The sequence below is a fragment of the Chrysochloris asiatica genome, unplaced genomic scaffold (genome assembly GCF_000296735.1).
Source record: "Chrysochloris asiatica unplaced genomic scaffold, ChrAsi1.0 scaffold00024, whole genome shotgun sequence".
Classification (NCBI taxonomy): domain Eukaryota; kingdom Metazoa; phylum Chordata; class Mammalia; order Afrosoricida; family Chrysochloridae; genus Chrysochloris; species Chrysochloris asiatica.
This window is the reverse complement of record NW_006408542.1, coordinates 15,803,999-15,823,951: the sequence shown is the minus strand read 5'-3', so window position 1 is coordinate 15,823,951 and position 19,953 is coordinate 15,803,999. Positions and strand designations below refer to the sequence as shown.

At 41.1% G+C, this 19,953-nt stretch overlaps 1 protein-coding gene across 1 annotated transcript in view; it reads right to left on the bottom strand.

Annotated features, from left to right (window-relative positions):
- SLC3A1 (solute carrier family 3 (amino acid transporter heavy chain), member 1) overlaps positions 1 to 19,953 on the bottom strand; it is a 79,303-nt gene that overhangs the window by 50,384 nt on the left and 8,966 nt on the right. Inside the window, exon 4 of the mRNA XM_006839408.1 lies at positions 15,442 to 15,567. Within this exon, the coding sequence (XP_006839471.1) occupies positions 15,442 to 15,567 (126 nt within the window). The remainder of the gene's footprint in view (positions 1 to 15,441; positions 15,568 to 19,953) is intronic.

Sequence of the window (19,953 nt, the reverse complement as noted above, 5' to 3'; positions counted from 1 at the left end):
ACAGAATGGGAAAAAATATTTTGCAATGACACATCAGATAAGGGACTCATTTCTAAAATATATAGGAAACTACAACACTTCTACAAGAAAAAGACAAATAACCCAATTAAAAAAAGAAAGATTTACTGTACATTACTCTTATAACAGCTTTTATTCTGCTGTTTCAAAGCCATAAAAACTACTCCCAAACTAAAGAAATTAAACCTAAAAATTGAGGTCTTTATGCAGTCTATTTTATTCTTTGGTGATTGAATTTCTTCCAGAGGTGGGTGATGAGAACTAAAATGATTGTAAGAACATCCCTGGGTTTCTCTCCCCTCTTGTTCCATTCACCCAACACACTTCTGTTAGGGAGAATTTGATTGTTGCCTGCTCAGCCTCTCCCTACATCACCTGCTACAAAGAGAAATGTCATGGGTTGCCTAATACCCAGGCTTTTCAAATGTTTAATGTAAAGAATGGGTAAATAAAGACTGGTCTGAAGCAGTGATTAGAAAGGGGAAGTGGACCAAAAGACTAAGGACCTCCACGGAAGGACTTTGAGGAGAGAGAAGTTAAAGTGAGATTTAGAAAGGTTGATTGATGGGTGAAGCAGCTTCTAGGTGTGAGAAGATAGGGAGGAAAGCAGATTTTCTTTCAGGTTAGTGTTCATAGGTGCAGGGCTGCTTCAAGGGTATACAACCAGTGCAGTCACTCAGACGCTGTGCTCAGAAGGGCCCTGCATTTGGTTTAATGCCCTGCTCTTGGCTTCACTCTCTTGAAACTCTTAATATAAATATATTTTTAAACAAAGAGCCCCACATTTTCATTTTGCAGAGGACCCTGCAAATTAACTAGCTAGTTGTGCGTAAATGTTATTGCTGCTATAAGCCATCAAGTCAGTTTGCTTTGACTCATAGCGACCCTGTACAGGGCTTCTGGCTGAAAGCAGAGAATACCAGAATGATGTTCACCTGTGCTTTACTGATGACACAAAGGCTCTCGATTGTGTGGATAATGACAAGCTATGAACAGCACTGTGAAGAATGAGTATTTTGGAACACTTAATTGTGCTCATGAGGAATCTGTACATGGACCAAGAGGCAGTTGTTGGAACAGAACATGGGAACGCTGAATGGTTTAACAAAGTAAGAAAGGTGTGTGACAGGGTTGTATTCTTTCACCATACGTATTCAACCTGTATGCTAAGCAAACAATCCGAGAAGCTGGGTTATATGAAGAAAAACATGGCATCAGGATTGGAGGAAGACTCATAAACAACCTGTGATATGCTGATGAAACAATCTTGCTTGCTGAAAGTGAAGAGGACTTAATATATTTACTGATGAAGATTAAAGAGCACAGCCTTTGTGGTAAGAATTGCATCTCAATGTAAAGAAAACAAAAATCCTTACCAATGGACCAATAAACAACATTCATATCAATGGAGAAAAGACTGAAGTTGCCAAGGACTTCATTCTTCTTGGATCAACCGTCAACACTCGTGGAAGCAGCAGTCAAGAAATCAAATGACATATTGCTTTAGGCAAATCTGCTGCACAAGACCTTTTTTATAAAGTGTTGAAGAGCAAAGCTGTCAGTTTGAGGACTAAGCTGCACCTGACCCAAGCCATGTCATTTTCAATAACGTCATATGCATGCAACAGCTGGACAGTGAATAAGGAAGACCATAGGAGAATGTTGAGGGTATCATGGGCAGCCAGAAGAATCAACTGATCTGTGTTGGAAGAAGTGCAGCCAGAGTGCTCCTTGGAGACCAAGATGGCCAAACTTCGTCTCTCATACTTCGGACATTTTGTCAGGAGGGACCAGTCACTGGAGAAGGATATCGTGTTTGGTAAGGTGGAGGGTCAGAGAAAAAGAGGAAGACCCCCAGCGAGATGGATTGACCAAGTGGCAGCACTGATGAGCTGAAGCATGGCAACAATTGTGAGGTTGGCCCAGGACCAGGCAGTGTTTCATTCTGTTGTGCATAGGGGATCGCTATGAGTCGGTATCAACTTGATGGCACCTAACAACAGCAACAACAACAGGGTTTCTGAGGCTGTAAATCTTTATAGGATCTGAAAGTCACAACTTTCTCCCACGAAGCAGCTGGTGGGTTTGAACTGCTGATCTTGTGGTTAACAACCCAACACATTACCCACTATGCTACCAGGGCTCCTTGTGCATAGGTGCCATGTAGAAAAACAAGAGAGACAGTGATGTACATGGTAAGGTATGCTCAGGAGTTAGATTCGATTGAGACGGTACCAATTCAGCAGAGAAAAGAAGAAATCGGGAGCGTGTCATGAGCAGGTTAGGCAGACGAGTTTTCTAGGTAGAAAAACCAGCTGTAGAAACCAACATGGGCTCCTTGAGATCAAAAAGAGGAGGATAGTGTGGCCAAAGAGGCAAAAGAGTAGAGGAAGAGGAGATTGGGCTCATTGTGGCAAGATTTGTAGTAAATAGAAAAGATTTGGGATTTGTGTGGGGTGATGAGAAACCCCTGATGGGTTTTAAGTTCCTGAAGGGAAGGCTATGGTCTGAATTATATTTCAAAAGATCTGATGTATGAAGAATAAATTAGCAGTTCCTCGAAAGGTTAAGCATATGCAGAATTTGCCTTTTGGTTGTTTAAATTATAAAATATTCCTTAGTGTTTTTGTGTACATCTCCTTTCCCCTTGAAAAAACAAACAATAACACAACAACAACAACAAAAACCCAGAGGGAATGGAAGCAAATACTGTTGAATGATGATGCATAGAGGAGATTGTAATCATTACAATGAAACAATGGTGTAAAGCCAATGTTCTCCCATGTAAACTTTCACTCAGTTCACAATAAAAACTTTAAAAAAAAAAAGGTTAAGCATAGCATTACCATATGACTCAAAAACCCCACTCCTAGGTATGTTCCCAAGAGAAAGGAAAGCATAAATCCTGGCAAAAACTTAAATATGACTGCTCACGGCAGAATTATTAGTAACAGTCCCAAACTGGAAACAACCCAAATGTTCATCAACATGAATGGATTAATAAAATAAGGTGTATCCATGCAATAGAACGTTATTCTGCCATAAAAGGGAATGAACCTGGAAAACATTTAAAGAAGCCAGTCACAAAAGACTACATTTTCTATGAACCAATCATCTATATGAATCATATAAAAAAGATTAGTGGAAGCCTCAAGCTGGTGAAGGGAGGAGGATGAAAGATTGGAGGATGTATCTCTAAAACATTTAGGGTTTCTTGTGGGAGTAAATTTAGATCAGGATGACAGTTGGATACTCTAAATTTACTACAATCACTGAATGCACATAAAAGTGTGAATTTCTCGGTATGTGAATTATATCTCAATAGAGCTATTTTGGAAAATGAATGAATGAACTGAGTCCCAAAGGGTAAGCATAGCCCCCAGTTAAGAGGTTACCACAGTGGTCGGGGTCAGATGTGATGGTGGCTTAGAATGGGAGACAGAAATGAAGGTGGAAAGAAGAGGTCAGAGGCTAGATCTGTTCTGAGGATGGACGCAGGTGTAGAAAAAGAAATAGCAACAGGACCCCTGGTGTGGTGCCATAGGGCCAGCACCATACTGCGAACCCCAAGGTCTGCAGTTCAAACCCACCAGCTGCTCCTTGAAAACCCTATACAAGGTCGCTATGAATCGGAATTGACTCGACAGCACTTATCCAAGAACAGCTCATCCTCAGAGTCCTAGTACGGCTCTGTAGGGTAAGCACTGGATTGTTAACCTCAAGGCCAGCGGTTCAAACCCACTAGTTTGAATCCTATAAAGGGTTGTTATGAGTTGGAACAGACTCAACAGTATTTAACAACAACGGCTAATCTCTAGGACTGGATCATTCACTGAGACAGAGCAGGAGGTTGAAGGAGGAGACTGGTGTGTTTTGATTTGATTACATTAAATTTGAGGTAGCTACTGACTGTAAATTCTGAGTAAGCTGTTGATTTGTTAAATCTGGAATTTAAGTCAGAGGTTGTGGCATGTACATTGGGGAGTTACTAGCCTAAAGATAATATTTACTAACTAGTCTCCCCCTTGTTTCTGCAGTGTGAACACAGCACACATACGCACACTTGCTACCTTGGTTCAAATCAAACCATGAAGCACTAAAGTTAGGAAGGGCCCTTCCATTAGACTGAGGAAAAGACTGCTCCTTTGGTTTCTGTTTCTTTTGCCTCACAGCACCTGGAACTTAATGAGCCAATTGTGGAATGAAAGAATGAAGTATCAAGCCTGAATGCGCCAAGCAAGATGTGATACTGCAGGGACACTAAAGAAGTACAGCATGTGCTCTGGCTTCCAAGAGTTTTCAGAACAACTGGTGACACTTGAGACATGAGAAGGCAACCTAATAGTGCAAGGGAGTGCCTGATCCAACATCACAACCAGTGCCCACAGGAGCTTCATAAAAATCATGATGAACACGGGTTGGCTCTGCCACAGGGAGAAGAACTAGAGTTTGAATTTGGCCAGGATGGCCTGCTGGGATTGCATCAGTGCAGAAAATGGGACAGCGTGAACTAAACATAGAGGCAGCTGGATGTGGAGATTCGGGGCCTGGTCCTCAAGTCAGGTCCCCATCAAGCAACTCCCTCCCAGCTGAGCCGACTCTTGCAGCAGACCCCTCACTGCCCCTCTGCAAAGCAACAGTGGCTTTTTGCTATGAGTCAGAACTGACTCCACTTAACAAGAAGAAGAAGCACTTAGTTATGCATTGAAACTACAACCATGGGGCAAATGCAACAGATATTTTCCTGATTCTCATGGATTTTAGAATCTTCAACTGGACAATCAAATCGTAAAAAGACCTTAAACCATAGTTGTAGAAGTTTACAGGAAACACGCATGATAATACAAGATGGTAAAACAGGAGGGTTTGGCCCAGAGAATTCAAAGCAGCAGAAGAGTGGGGTGTGGTGGAATTATTGGTCTGAGATTCAGCTACAAACGTGGTTAGTCACTAAGCACACAGGGCCTGATGCGGCATGTTAAGGCACCTCATTTGTAGAACTGTATCTTGGGACTGACTTGAATAAGTTGCCATTCATCTAACTGACACCAATGCATGATGGCCCCATGAGTGTCAGAGTAGAACTGTGCTCCACAGAGGTTTCATGGCTGATTTTTCAGAAGTAGATCACCAGGAGTCTTCTGAAGCATGAAGACTTGGACGGCACCACTTAGGGATTCCAGACGCAGACTTACCATGAAGCTAACCAAGCCAATCTCACTTTGCATGAGACCCTTGCAACTTCCCTTCTGTTCTTGTTCTAAATAAATGCTATTTTCCTGTACTTAATTTTGTATTTTAAGAACTTCAAACTCCAAACAAACCAGGTCCACCACAGTGGGTGTTATTCTTTGCAAGAGCTAATACTAGAAGAGAATCAGGGTGGAGGGTGGATAAAAATAGCTGTAAAGTATCCCTATCACCTCTGATGAAAATGTGAGAACACATTAAACAGGATACTATTATAAACATGAAACACGGACCTAACATTAACGAATGAGAATGTACTCCAGAGAAGGTTTATGAACCTGATAGGGGTTTTCGCTTTAGTCCAAATGGAGGCTTTATATGATGGGACCAAACAGCAAAAGCTGGATGGTTTTCTGAGTCAGTTTAAAAGCTGAGGTTTTCACCCAGATAATCCAAAATTTGTACTTAAAAAGTATTTGCTTCACACTATTTATTCCCCCAGCCAGGTGAGAAAAGAAAGCCCCAGATATTAACTGGTTTTTGTTTTTACTTTTTACTCCAACTGAGCTCTCCCAGGGTGCCTGATGTGGAAATGGGCACAGTGCCTGGTCGTACCAGGTGTGGGTGACTCACACAGGTGGTGACATGAGAGTCCAGGAACAGAACACTGTGTCCCCGATACTCGTCTATCTCCCAAAACATTACACAGTCCTGTTTTTTGTACCTTTTTATTGTTTTCTCCTTAACTTGCTACTCTGAGTCAAAAGAGAAATCAAGGCATGGGCAAAAGTTGCAAGACGGATGCAATTACGACAACAACAAGAAAAAAGAGTACCTATTAAGGCTGCTTGTTGTTGTTATGTGCCGTGGAGTTGGTTCCGACTCATAGCGACCCTGTACAGGGTTTCCGAGGCTGTAAATATTTACAGGAGCAGAAAGCCTCATCTTTCTCCTGCGGAACAGCTGGTAGTTTTCAACTGCTGACTGTAAGATTAGCAGCCCAATTCGTAACCACTACGCTACCAGAGCTCCTTATGTACAACCAAATGCCTCATGAGATTTTGTTTCTTGGTTTGGAGATCTAGGGCCATTGTTTCAAAGGCCATCCCTATAAATTGGCCTAATTTGTGCAATGCTTCTGTTTGACTTCCTGGTTTGTTGCCTTGTGCCTTAAAAATTTCTAAGTTTCCACCCAAAGTAAAACAATCCGTCTCCCTTCACCTGGAACAGTAGTGGAAGAAGGAAAGTTGGGAATGGAGGAGGGAATGGAATGTGTATCTAATTGCATCCATAAACAAATGCTAACTTTGCTATGACCTTAGAAGAAAAAAATGGTACTCTTCTCCCATTACTGAACATTTTGACAAAAGATTCTATTGAAGAGTTCTGATCAAAAGGAGGGAAATTCAGAACAGAAGTTCAAATTCTCATGGAATCAAGGTTTTTTGGTGTCATGAAAGCTGGACGAATGCCTAAAACTATTGCCTTAAGATAATCTTTAAACCTTAAACCAAAAATATCCCCTGAAGTCTTCTTAAAGCCATAGTTTAGTGTGACTAGTAAGGAAGGTCTTTGAGAATTGTATGCTTTTAAGATCTATACAGGGCTTTGAACCAGTTCATTCCAGTTCTACTTCCTGCTGAGAACTTTCCACCCCAGATCTACTGAATCAGAATCCATGTTGTTAACAAGAGACCCAGGTGATTCTTATATTTATAAGATCACCTGATTCTTAATTGTCTGTATAAGAATCACCTGGGAACCTTTCAAAATGTTATTCAAAGTTCTGGATCTCTCTATTTGTGATCAAATTGACAACAGAAACTAGAAAGATTAGATAGGAAACTTAAGGGACAATGAATTGACATTTATGGGAGAGGCACAACTTCTAAAAGGAGAGTGAGAATGGTTGGCCACTCAGATATTTTAATCAATATTATTGAAACCTACATGTAGGAACTATTGAATTTGGTGTGTATTTTGCTGTGTATATTAAACACAACCAGAAATAAATTGTTTTCAAAAAAAGAAAGAAATGAATTCAATATTAATGAAATCCAAATTTATGAAGACAGCCTGTCCTTTTGAGATGGCTAAAGTTGCACAGATGTGATGTGTTAGACTAGGGATGGGGAACATCTGGCCTGAGGGCTGTATAAGGTCTATGAAATCATTTGACCTGGCCCCTGGCCAAGGCAACTGCAATGACAGTCAACACATTAGGGGTGAACTAATTAAATGTTTGACCAAATATAGCAGGCTAAATTTTAAGGTGATAATTTTGTATAAAGGAACTCTGGTAGTGTACTGGTTACAAATCGGGTTGCAAACTGCAAGGTCAGCAGTTCAAAACTACCAGCTGTTTCGTGGGAGAAAGATGAGGCTTTCTGCTCCCGGAAAGATTTACAGCCTCAGAAACTCTGTACAGGGTCATTATGAGTCAGAACCGACTCCACAGCACATAACCAACCAACCAACTGACCAATTTTGTATATCCCGTGAATGATACTATAAATTTTGGCAGAAAAAATCCCCCCCCCCGAGTGACTGATCTTGCAGTCCATGAGCAGAGGACCCTGGGACCAACAAGGGAGAAGAGCGACGCCAGAGATGGAAGCAGAGATGATGACGTGGAGAGATGGAGCAGCTGGGGACTCAAGACTCTGGGAGGGAGACGGTCTGTATGTTGACAGCCAGGGTGCAGGCTTGTGGGGTGTACCCTTTGGCTGTTTGACGATGCATGCAGGGAACTGTAATCATTGCAATGAAACGAAGTAAGATAGGATGAATGTAAAGCTAATGTTCTCCCAAGTGAATGATCACATAATTCACAATAAAAACTTTAAAAAAAAAGTATTATAAAGAAATGTACAAAGATCTGGAGTTAGTAAACCAAAAAGGAAGATCACACTCAGCTGAAAGAAGTGAAGAAAAGAAAAATCAAACCTCGAGTTGCAACATTGAAGAATTCTATGGACAAAATATTGAGTGATGTAGGAAGTATCAAAATAAGATGGAAGGAATACGCAGAGCCACTGTATCAGAAAGAAATGGCTTTCTGGAAGTAGCATAGATCAAGAACCAATGGTAATGAAAAAAGAAGTCCAATTGCACTGAAGGCATTAGCAAAAAACAAGGTTCCAGAAATTAATAGAATAAAAATTGAAATATTTCAACAAGCTGATGCAGTGCTGTTGAGACTTACTTGTCTATGCCATGAAATTTGGAAGACAATTACCTGGCCAACTGATTGGAAGAGATCCATATTTGTGCCATTTCCAAAGAAAGGTGACTCAACAGAAAGTGGAAATTGTCATGCAGTTTCATGAATATCACATGCAAGTAAAATTTTGCTGAAGTTAATATCAAAATGATTGCTGAAGTATATTGATAGGGAGCTGCCAGAAATTCAAGCTGGATTCAAAAGAGGATGTGGAATGAGGGATATCACTGCTGATGTCAGATGAATCATGGCTGAAAGCAGAGAAAATCAGAAAGATTGAAGTTGTCAAGGATTTCATTTTACTTGGATTCACAATCAGCACTCATGGATATAGCAGTAAAGAAACCAAAAGACACTTTGCATTGGGTAGATCTACTGTAAACGATCTCATTAAAGTGTTAAAGAGCAAAGATGTCCCTTCGAAGACCACGGTGTGCCTGACCCAAGGAATGGTATTTTTAATCACCTCATATGTATATGAAAGCTGGTCAATGTACAAGAAAGACTGGAGAAAAATCAATGTGTTTGAATTACAGTGCTGAAGAAGAATATTAAAAGTACCATGGACTGCCAAAAGAATAAACAACTCTGTCTATGAAGAAGTCAACCAGAATGCTCTTTAGAAGTGAGAATGGCAAGAGTTCATCTCCAGCGCTTTGGACACGTTATCAGGAGGAACCTGTTTCTACAGAAGGATATCATGCTTGTGAAAGTAGAGGATCAGTGTAAAAGAGGAAGAGTCCCAACAAGAGATAACACAGTGGCTTAAACATAACAGCAATTGTGAGGATGGCACAATACCCAGAGGAGTGTCGTTTTGGTATGCACTGTATCACTATAGGTTGGAGCTGACTTGATGGCACCTAATGTGGCACTGTGGGATAATGCACAGTACCACAAGATCGGTTTGAATTGCAAGGCTGGCAGTTCAAATTCACCAGCTGCTCCTCAGAAACCCTATACAGGGTGGCTGTGAGTCAGAACTGACTCGAAGGCACTTAACAACAACACTTATGTAAGTTTACAAATGTTAAACCAGTTCATCTTTAAACAACCCTAAGCAAACAACCAAACCAATTGTTGTGAGTAGATTCCACCTCATGGTGATCCATATGTCTCAGAGTACAACTGTGCTCGAAACGTTTTTGGTTTTTGTGAGAACATACACAGCAAAGCTTGCTCTCTTTCCCCATTTCCTTCATACTGTGTCTACATTCTTGTTATTCTGCTCTGCCTGCTGCTTCATAGGGTTTTCAATGACTGTGGTCTCTTAGAAGTAGTTTGCCAGGCATTCTACTAAAATGCCTCTGTGTGTGTGTACTCTAACTTTTGAGTTAACAATCAAGGGCATTACTATTTGCATCACCTGGGGAATTCCATGAGTAACTTGTTAAGTGCCATCAAGTCACTTCCAACTTATAGCAACCCTGTATAGGATTTCCAAGGTGTGGGTGGTGGGTTTGAACCCTCGACCTTGTGGTTCAAATGATCTTGAGGTCCGGTGCTTATCATACAACACCACAGAAGGACTCCATGTGTAACTTTGTTGTTGTTGTTAAGTGCCATCAAGTCAGTTCTGAGTTATATGTTTAGGATTTCCAAGGAGAGGCTGGTGAGTTTGAAGCACTGATCTGATGGTTCAAACCAACCTTGCAATCTAGTGCTTTATCCCACAGCACCACACCAGAACTCCACGGGTAACTCTGTTGTTGTTGTTTTTAAGTGCCATTGAATTGATTCTGATCCATAGCAACCCTGTACAGGGTTTCCAAGGAGCAGCTGGTGAGTTTGAACTGCTGACCTTCAGGTTCAAACCACTATATCCCTGGTACATGGTCAAAAAAGATGAGGTTTGCTGTTTCTGTAGTGTGGTGCTAGAAGATAAGCACTGGATAGCTAACTGCAAAGTTGGTGGTTCAAACTCACCAGCCACTCCTAGGAAACCCTATACAGGGTCTCTATGAGTTGGAATCGACTAAGTGGCCCTTTACAATAACATTTACAGTCTCGAAAACCCTATACAGGGCCTCTATGAGTCAGAATAGACTCAATGGCACACTCTAACAACAACAACATCATAGTATTAAATAAGTGAATGATTTATAATAAAGCTGTTTCAAAAATGATGCAATTATTATTATCAAGTACAGAGCTGGTTTATGAAGGAAGTAGTGAATGAATTACATTGGGAATTACATTTATCTCCAGTGATACTGTGTTTGGTAGGGGTGGGGCAAGCCAGTACTTATGCTCTGGAAAGGCATGTTGGCTTCCTGTCCTCAACTTCTGTGAATATGCTGATGCCCCAGGAAGCCCCACCTGGGCTCATCATCCTCACAGGGCAGGGCCATGATCAAACTGAGGCCTAGAGAATGGGTTAGGCTCTCCAGAAGTTCTTTTTTTGCTAAGCTGCAGGTCCATTGGGTCACTGCCAACTCTCTGGTCCTCCGTTTCCATGTTTTTGTCTAATCAGGCATTTAGGAAGCAAGTAAAAGCCAAAGTGATTGGATATCTATGAACTCATATGCAAATAAAAGTCCCTCATCAAATTCACTAGCTGCTCCTCTGAAACCCTATACAGGGTTGCTATGAGTTGGAACTCACTCGATGGCACTTAACAACAACAGATCTTTCAAGAAAGACTCCTGACCTCTCCAGCTGACAGCACTCAGACCCTGCTAAGGAGAGGAAAGAGAGGAGATGGAGGACACTGTGTGCCCGGTACCCGGTGCCCAGTCTCCCACTGAGAAAACCCAGTCCTCTCTGAGTAGATGGACTGAATTTTGATGGGAGCAAAGAATCATTCCAAATGTGCCACCCGCATCCAAACTCTCTGGGTGGCAAATTATTAACCTGCTTAACTCTACTGCAAAGATAAACACTGCTGGGGGCAGGAAGAAGTCAGAAGTTTCCTTCATGTGAGAAACGTCTTCCCAAGAGCAAAAAGCCTTCTTTTTCAGCTTCTCAGCCTTTCGTATTTACTTCTAATAGTAAATCTTCTAAACCAGTCCTGCCAATAATGTCTAATGATTCATCTCAAGAGGGATTTCATCCTAGGGGACTAGTAAATACAGCTCCTAACCACACACTGCATTACTGGCATTTTTGCAGGAGAACAGTTGGGTCGCTGAAAAAAAAAAAATTATTTATTGGCTGACAAATTTTGGCAAAATTTATCACTTTTGTTTAAACATCTCCAGACAATCCATCGCTGTTCCCACAGGGAGCCTGGAGAAATGCACTTCTAGATACACTTGTTGTTAAGTGCCTTTGAGTTGGGCTGACTCATAGCAGCCCTATATAGATGCTCCAAGGAGCATCTGGTGGGTTTGAGCCACCAACCTCGCAGTTCAAACCTACCTTACAGTCTGGTTTAAATTCACCCTTACGAATTTCTAATTGAAAACAAGTGGGTAGGGAAAGTGACGCACAGGGAGAAACTGTTTGCTTGAAATCATTTGTGGGATTGTAAATAAGACAGTGTCACTGCCTGGGTCTGAACCTTGCTTTATCACTCCCAAGATGGGTCTTCACCTCTCTAAACTTCAGTTTCCTTCTCTGTAAAATGATCAGAAAAGCTCATAGTTTAGGCTTATTCCAAGAACCATATGAGCGAATCCAGGTAAAGCACTCGGCACAAAGTAAGTGCCTAATAAGTTTGTGTGTGTGTCTGCGTGCGTGTGAATGGGTGGGTGCGTAAATGACCGTCGGGTGACGGCGAATTCCACAGCTTCACTAGTTTATGATAATCCCTGGTTACTCTGCTGACCTGTCTCCTTCCCACCCCTCAAGACAAAACCACCTGACTGAGATGTGCCTACGTCTATAACAGATCTCAATGCAATTCTTCTAAGTTCCAGAGAACATCAAGTAGACATAGTATAAGCGGTCTTGCGACCAAGGCGTCTATAGGAATAAGTTTAACAAGAGAAGTGCAAGCCTGTACACTGAAAAGTACAGAGCACAGTAAAAACAAATAAACAAATAAATAAAAAACAAAAACACACAAATGCAAAGATAGTCTGTATTCATTAATTAGAAGACTTAATATTGTTAAAATGACAATACTCTTCAAAAAGATGATGCACAGATTCAAAGCAATCACTAAGAAAACCCTAACTGACTCTTTACAGAATTTGGCAAGCTGATCCCAAAATTTGTATGGAAATGCCAGATCTCAGAATAGCTAAAAACATCCTTGACAAAGAAGAATAAAGTTGGAGGTCTCATACTTCCCCATTTATAAACTTACTACAATCTACAGAAATCAAGACAATGAGGTTCTGACATACAGATGAGCACAGACATGAATGGAACAGAACTGAAAGTCCAGAAATAAGTCATTTATGGTCAGAAAGAACCATTTTTTAAAACAAAGAATGTGGAAATAACTGGATATCTACATGCAAAAAGAAGTAAGTTGTATTCTGTTATTTCTGAATTATGTCCCCCCAAATATGTTATAAATCCTAATCTCTATACCTGTGTATGCAGTCATGGTGTGGTGGTGCTGTGGGTTAATACGCTGGATTATAAAGTCAGTTTAAATCACAAGGTCGGTGGTTCATGCTCACCAGCCACTCCTCAGAAATCATATACAAGGTCGCTATGGGTTGGAACTGACTCAATGGCACTGAACAACAACAGCATACCTGTGTATGGTGTGCTGAAGTGGCACGTAAGATAAGCACTCTACTACAAAGTTGGCTGAACCACAGGTCATTGGTTCAAACTCACCAGCCACTCCTCGAAACTCTATACAAAGTTGCTAAGAGTCCGCTCTATGGCACTTAGCAACAATAACAACAACATACCTGTATATAATCCCATTTGAGAATGGGTTTTCTTTGTTATGTTAATGAAGTACTATTCATATAGGGTGTGTCTTGAGTCACTCTCTTTTGAGACATGAAAGAGATTAAACAAGTGAGCAGGGAGGGATGGGGTAAAATAGATCTCCAAGCCACATGGAGATCTCCAAGGACCAGGAAACAGAAGCTGAAGAGACAAGGACCTTCCTCTAGAACCAACAAACAGGGAGAAAACCTTCTCCTCAAGCTGGCGCTCCGAATTAGGAATTCTAGTCTCCAAAACTGTGAGAAAATACATTTGTTTTTAAAAACCATCTACTTGTAGTATTTCTGGTATATCAGCAAGGGATAGAGCAGTTGAGGACTCTAGACTCATGGAAAGAGAAAGGCTGTATGCTGGCGGCCAGTAGGCAGGCTCGCAGAATGTGTCATTTAATTGTTTAAATGATTATATATTCCTGAGTGTTTTTGTATACATCCCACCCCTCCCCTCCCTAAAAACAAACAAACAAAAAACCAGAGGGGATAGAAGCAAATACTGTGGAATGATGATGCACGGAGGGGATTGTAATCACTGCAATGAAACGATGAGTGGAACTCAATTCACAATAACAATGTCAAAAACAAACAAACAAGGGTGTAGATACACTGAGTGAAGCTTTGGATTCTCTGTTTGGCTGGTGTCATGAACTGTTAAAGGGACCCATGGTTCTGTTCTGCCCGTCCCCTGAACTCTTGGCCACTATAGCCACAATATCACAAGAAGGTGGAGCAACAACAATGGACAATATTTATTGTGAATTAGTGTCAGATCTCACCTGGATTACTGTGGAAGCCTGCTACTCATGTTTCTCCTTCCAGCTGATGTCGGTGTCATCAGCAAACCCCTCCCCAGAAAGCCAAAAAGAGACCCTTAATAGCTCAGCCTGTGTTCCTCACAATAGCAGTCAAATCCCATAAAACCAGCCCCTTCTTTCTCGGGCCTGAGCTCCCTGATTCTCCCTTGCAGTTCTGTCTTCCCACACTGGTGGGGTTGCCAGATAAAACACAGGCTACCTAGTTAAATTTGAATCTCAAATAAAGCAATGGATAATATTTAGTGTAAATATATCACAAATGCTGCTTCATCACACTATCTGAAATCCAAATTTAGTTGAATGCCTTGTATTTTTGCTTGCTTTGTCTGGTAACCCTACATGCTGTCCACCATGTTTGCCCTGAAACACACTCTTTCAAACTTGAAGTCTTTGTCCAAACATGCCTACCTCATCACTCATAGGGCTCTTTCCTAACACCACTATCCAACAAAACAACTTCCTCCTGGCAATCTAATGAGCCTCATCCTTAACAGTCATCACCACCAGACATACTATGATGGTGGTTGTGTGCTGTGGAGTCTCTTCCAACTCATAGCAACCATGTCTAGGATTTTTTTGTTTTTGTTTTTGTATAGGGTTTTTGAGGCTGTACATCTTCATAGGAGCAGAATACCTCATCTTTCTGCCTCAGTGCGACGGGGTAGATTCAAACTGCTGACATTGCAGTTAGCAGCCCAGCTGGTCATTCACCACACTACCAGGGTTCCTTATTAGTTAATTACCAGCCTTTCCCTCAGTGTACTGGAATCTCCTTCAAGTCAGTGCTTCTACTATTCTCTGCTCCATTCACTCTGCTTAGACCAGAGTAGGAAATAGTGAATAAATGGTTGAATGAATAAAGAAGTATTCTGCATGGAATGTCTCAAATAATCTTCAAAACAGTCCTAAGAAATAGATACTGCTATCAACTATGTTTCACTGATGAGGGATCTAAAATGTAGAAAAGACAAGTAACTCCCCAGACAGAGGCCTGCAGCAGATAGAGGTGGAACTGGGCCTGGAAGCAGAGAGCCAGGTCCGGAGCCCATGCTTTGACCCACCTCACTTCACCAGCTCCTCCTGCTCAGGGACAGAGGGGCAACTCAGAGATAAGCTGGCAGGGTTTTCTGCCCCCCCACCCCTTCCCGTTGTGATTATTATAGGTTAGCCTGAGAAAGAAGCCCATACGTCTTAGTGTATTTATATCAAGCACCTTAATCCTGGAATTTAATTACACTACTTGATTGTGCCTGCACAATTATTGTTCAACATAAAGAAGTGTTTCAAATCACCACTTAAGCCTCCATGTAATGGAGAAGTCAATGTGGGTGTTTATACTCACTTTTATTTCTTCTTGAACATCAGGATTGTAGAAATTCAAATCAGGTTGCTCTTTCAGGAACTGGTGAAAATAACACTGCTTTCGTACTTCATCAAAGTGCCAACTGGAGTTTCCATATACACTTAACTAGCAAACAAAGAAAACAGCACATCAGTCACTTAGCATTATTCATCTAATGGTATTGCCCACTAAGAAATGATAATTACCCCTTGTCCTGTGCAGGCAGGGTGCCTAAATCCTGAGAGTTTTCCTTCTAAGGAGAACCCTAGGCTAAATTAACTCTCTACGATGCCACCTACTAGCCTAATGCGCTACAAATGTTGTTGTGATATATTGTACATTAGATCTGGTCCATAACCATCACGACTGTAAAAACAATGTTCTCAACTTCAGAACAAGGTTAACTTAAGAAGCATGCATTTCTCACATATTTTCTTAAACTTTCTGCCTGGTGTTAGATTCCTGTTTGTGAAGAAACGCAAATGATGGTCAATTAGGGAAAAGATACATTCTATTGGTCTTGAAACTTGAATTCAAATAGACTGAATTATTTCAACTGTATCCTAAGAATGTGATTATGATAACAAACGTTAAAACTCAAAATTGTCCTGGTTTGGTGCTGTAGGTTAAGCACTGGACTGCGAACCACAAGGTCGGCAGTTCAAATTCACCAGTTGCTCCTCAGAAAGCCCATGCAGGGTCTCTGGGAGTCTTAAAAGACTTGATAGCACTTAACAACTATATATATATATATATACATGTTTTTGGTAAGTGCCATCAAATCATTTCCGACAGACCATTTCTGAAGGATTAGCCACTGTAAGCCTTATGAATAGCAGTAGAACATTGTCAGACATAGTGCCACCAGATGAGACCCTCAGGTTAGAAGGCACTCAAAAGGTGACTGGTAAAGAGCTGCCTCCTCAAAGTAACATTGACCATAATTACATGGATGGAGCAAACTTCAGGGACATCCATTTGCTGATGGGCCACAAGTCAAAATGAGGAGAAACAGCTGCAAATATCCATTCATAATCAGAGTGTGGAATGTACAAAGTATGAATCTAGGGAAACTGGAATATGGCAAAAATGAGACGGAACGCATAAAGATTGATAAATGGTCTGGTATTGTCCATTTTGAATCAGACAATCATATGGTTTACTATGTGGAGAACAATAAATTGAAGAGTAATTGCATCACATTTTTATTGAAAGAAAGACCGCAGGGTGAAAAAAAGTGGACTGTTTGAATATCAAGCAAACTGTTTGCTTTGGAGGCATCAAGGAAAGAAAAGTCAGTCCATCATGGAAAACTCCCTTCTAGGACTGAAACTCAAAGGGAACCCATGAGCAGTCACTCTAGTATGCTGTCTGGATCTACCTGTGAGTGGAAGTGAGAGAAATGCAGCAATGAAGACATGGGCTGAGTTTGTACATGATCTATTGGCACCTACTGACTCCAAGATGAGAGAGAAAAAAGGAAGCCCTGGCTGGTCTGAAGTTTAGGGAGATGTGTGAACTCTTGAGCCCATGGGCACTGACCTATCTCCTAAGGACTAAGGTGAGAGTGAAGTGGCCAGCTGGTCTGAAGAGCAGGGAGGTGTATGTGAATTCCCAAATTTGCAGCTAGTACCCATTTGACCTAGCTTGGAAGGCTAGTTGACCAGAACTCTAGCTGAGAGAGCTAAAGATGTTTGATACTATGAACAAGTGCAAGCTGCTACAATTTGATTAACTAGATTTTTGCCTATGGATGCAGTGACTCAAAATTCCAACTGGAATGGAAGGATCCCTCATATCAAGGAACAACCTTGTTTCCTCTGTGAATTGGGTTAATAGGGATAAGAAATTTAGAGAGTGGCTATCAAAAATGGGGGGAGGCTATAAAGGCACAAAATGGATGGTTTACAAGCTTTCACAAGCACACTTTGTTGCAGAATAAGGGGGGGGGGGCGGGAAGGTGGAATTCTCATGGAATAGTTTCCCTCTTTTCCAGATGGATCTGGTGAAAGAGGATGGGGGAATGAAAGTGATAGGATACTATGACTCAGCTGTGAGTAACTGTTAGCAGGATTATTTGTGATTTTTACCATGAAATTGTGGAAGATGTATAATGAAAAGGAAGACATAGTTAATATTTCATCTCAGGAACAGATGATCCCAGGACCATCAACAAGGAAGAGCACAAGAGGAGTGTGAGATCCCTACCTAGAAAAGTGGTGACACCAGAGATGGTAGCAGAGGCAGTGGCATGGAGAGAGAGAGCAGCTGCAGGCTCTAGGCCCATGGACTGAGAAAAGCTGTGGGTCTGTGGGCAGGAGGCTGACTGACAGAATGTACCCTTAGGATATTTAAATAAATATACATATATTTTGTAAATTTGCTTCCAAAAAAAATCATTGAACAATATAATAACTATCATATGCAAGTAAAATTTTGCTAAAGCTAATTTAAAAAACTATTGAAGCAGTACATTGACAGGGAACTGACAGAAATTCAAGCCAGATTCAGAAGAGGATGTAGACGATGGCTATCACTGCTGAGATGAATTGGCATAGTTGCAGCAACAATGGGCTCAAATATAACACCAGTTGTGAGGATAGAGCCAGACCAGGCAGTGCTTCATTCTGTTGTACATAAGATTGCTATTTGATGGAGTCGACTTGAAAGCATCTAACAACAACAACAACAATCTGATTCTTGTCACTACAGATTGGCCTGCATGTCTAGAATTTCATGTAATAAGAATCAAAATGTATTCTCTTTTGCCTGACTTCTTTCACTCTGCAAAAATAGGTTGAGATAAAAAAAAAAAAAAAAAAATAGGTTGAGATTCATCCATACTGTTGTGTGTATCAAAATTTCATTCACTTTGATTGTTGAGTAGTATTCTGTTGTACAATTATCTCACAAGGTATTCATCATATATTACATATATTCTTGTAAATATCAAGTATTAAACATTTTTTAAAAAAAAATAACCTTGGCAACAGCAGCAAACCTCCAGTTGTTGCAGTCATAGTGGAAAAGATGACTTGGTTTGATGTACGGGTGACAATTATTTTTAGGAGCTGACTCTGAACCTGGACTGACTGGATCCAACCTTTTCATCATTGACTAACTGTGTTACTTTGGGCAAGGTGCTGAAGATTTTTGGCCCTCGGTCTGCTCATCCATAAAACAGAGATTAAAACTTAACTCACGGCACATAGTCTGGTACAGAGTAAGGAGTAAATGGTTGTTATTATTATTTTAACAAATGGGTGGATTGAAGGGAAAAAAATTAAAGTGGTAGATTAAACTGCCAAGGATTTAAGGATAACCTATTTGCTGGCCTGGGATATGGGAGGCTGCAGGGAGATCAAATATGAAATTTATTGATTTGAAGTGTTCTTGGGCCATCTAAAAGTTGAAACCTAGTGGTCAGTATGTTTAGATGTTTGTGGAGATGGTCAAAAAGAGAGGAGGGACTAGAGCTTCAGACAGTTCGGAGTAAAAGGTTCCGCAAAAAGCAGGAGTTAGCGCAAACTAGAGCAGGGGTGTTAGATCATATATAGGCTGCCCAGTTAAATCTGGATCTCAAATAGACACGAAATGACTTTTCTTAGTGAAAGTATGGCCCATTCAATGCTTTTGTTGTTATTGTTAAATTCTGTCAAGTCGGTTCTTGCTCATCATGACCCTGTACAAGGTTTCCAAGGAGCAGCTGGTGGGTTTGAACTACCAACCTTGGGGTTTTCAGTCCAGGGCTGATCCTACAGCGCCACACCAGGAGTCCAGCCCATGTAATACTTTTTTTAAAAAATATATTCATTGTTTATCTAAAATTCAGATTAAATTGTGTGTATGTGTTAAATGCTGTTGGGTTGGTTTCAACTCATAGCAACACTATATAAGGTGTCTGAAGAACGACTGGTGAGTTTGAACCAGTGATCTTGTGATTCAAACATCCTTGCAGTCTAGTGCTTATCCTACAGCATCACACCAGGACTCCCAATTGAATTGGGCATCCTGAATTTTAATTTGCTAAATCTGGCCACTCTCGGCTCCTGATGTAATGCTGTAGGATAAGCACTGGACTGCTAGCTAACTACAAGGTCGCTCCTCGGAAACCCTATACATGGTCGCTATGAGTTGGAACTGCCTCGATAGCACTTAACAACAATGATGACAAATCTAGCAATCCTAGTCAGATGTGAGGACTCTGATGTAAAAGAAATGAGAAGGAAGAAATGGGAAGGAAGGAGGTAGGCAGGTTTGGTGACTTCTGTTCTCTCTGTAAAGTACAACTTGGTATAGGATATGCTAAGGTAGGAGAGGAGGCAGGTGGTAAGTTTGGAGAGAAGAGAGATGTCTGTTGTTGTTAGGTGCCCTGGAGTAGGCTCCAAACTCATAGTGATCCAGTGCACAACAGAATGAAACATTGCTCGGTCCTGTGCCATCCTCACAACTATTAAGCCTATTGCGGTTGCCTCTGTGTCAAAAGATTCTGTGTTGAAAGATTCTCTGGGC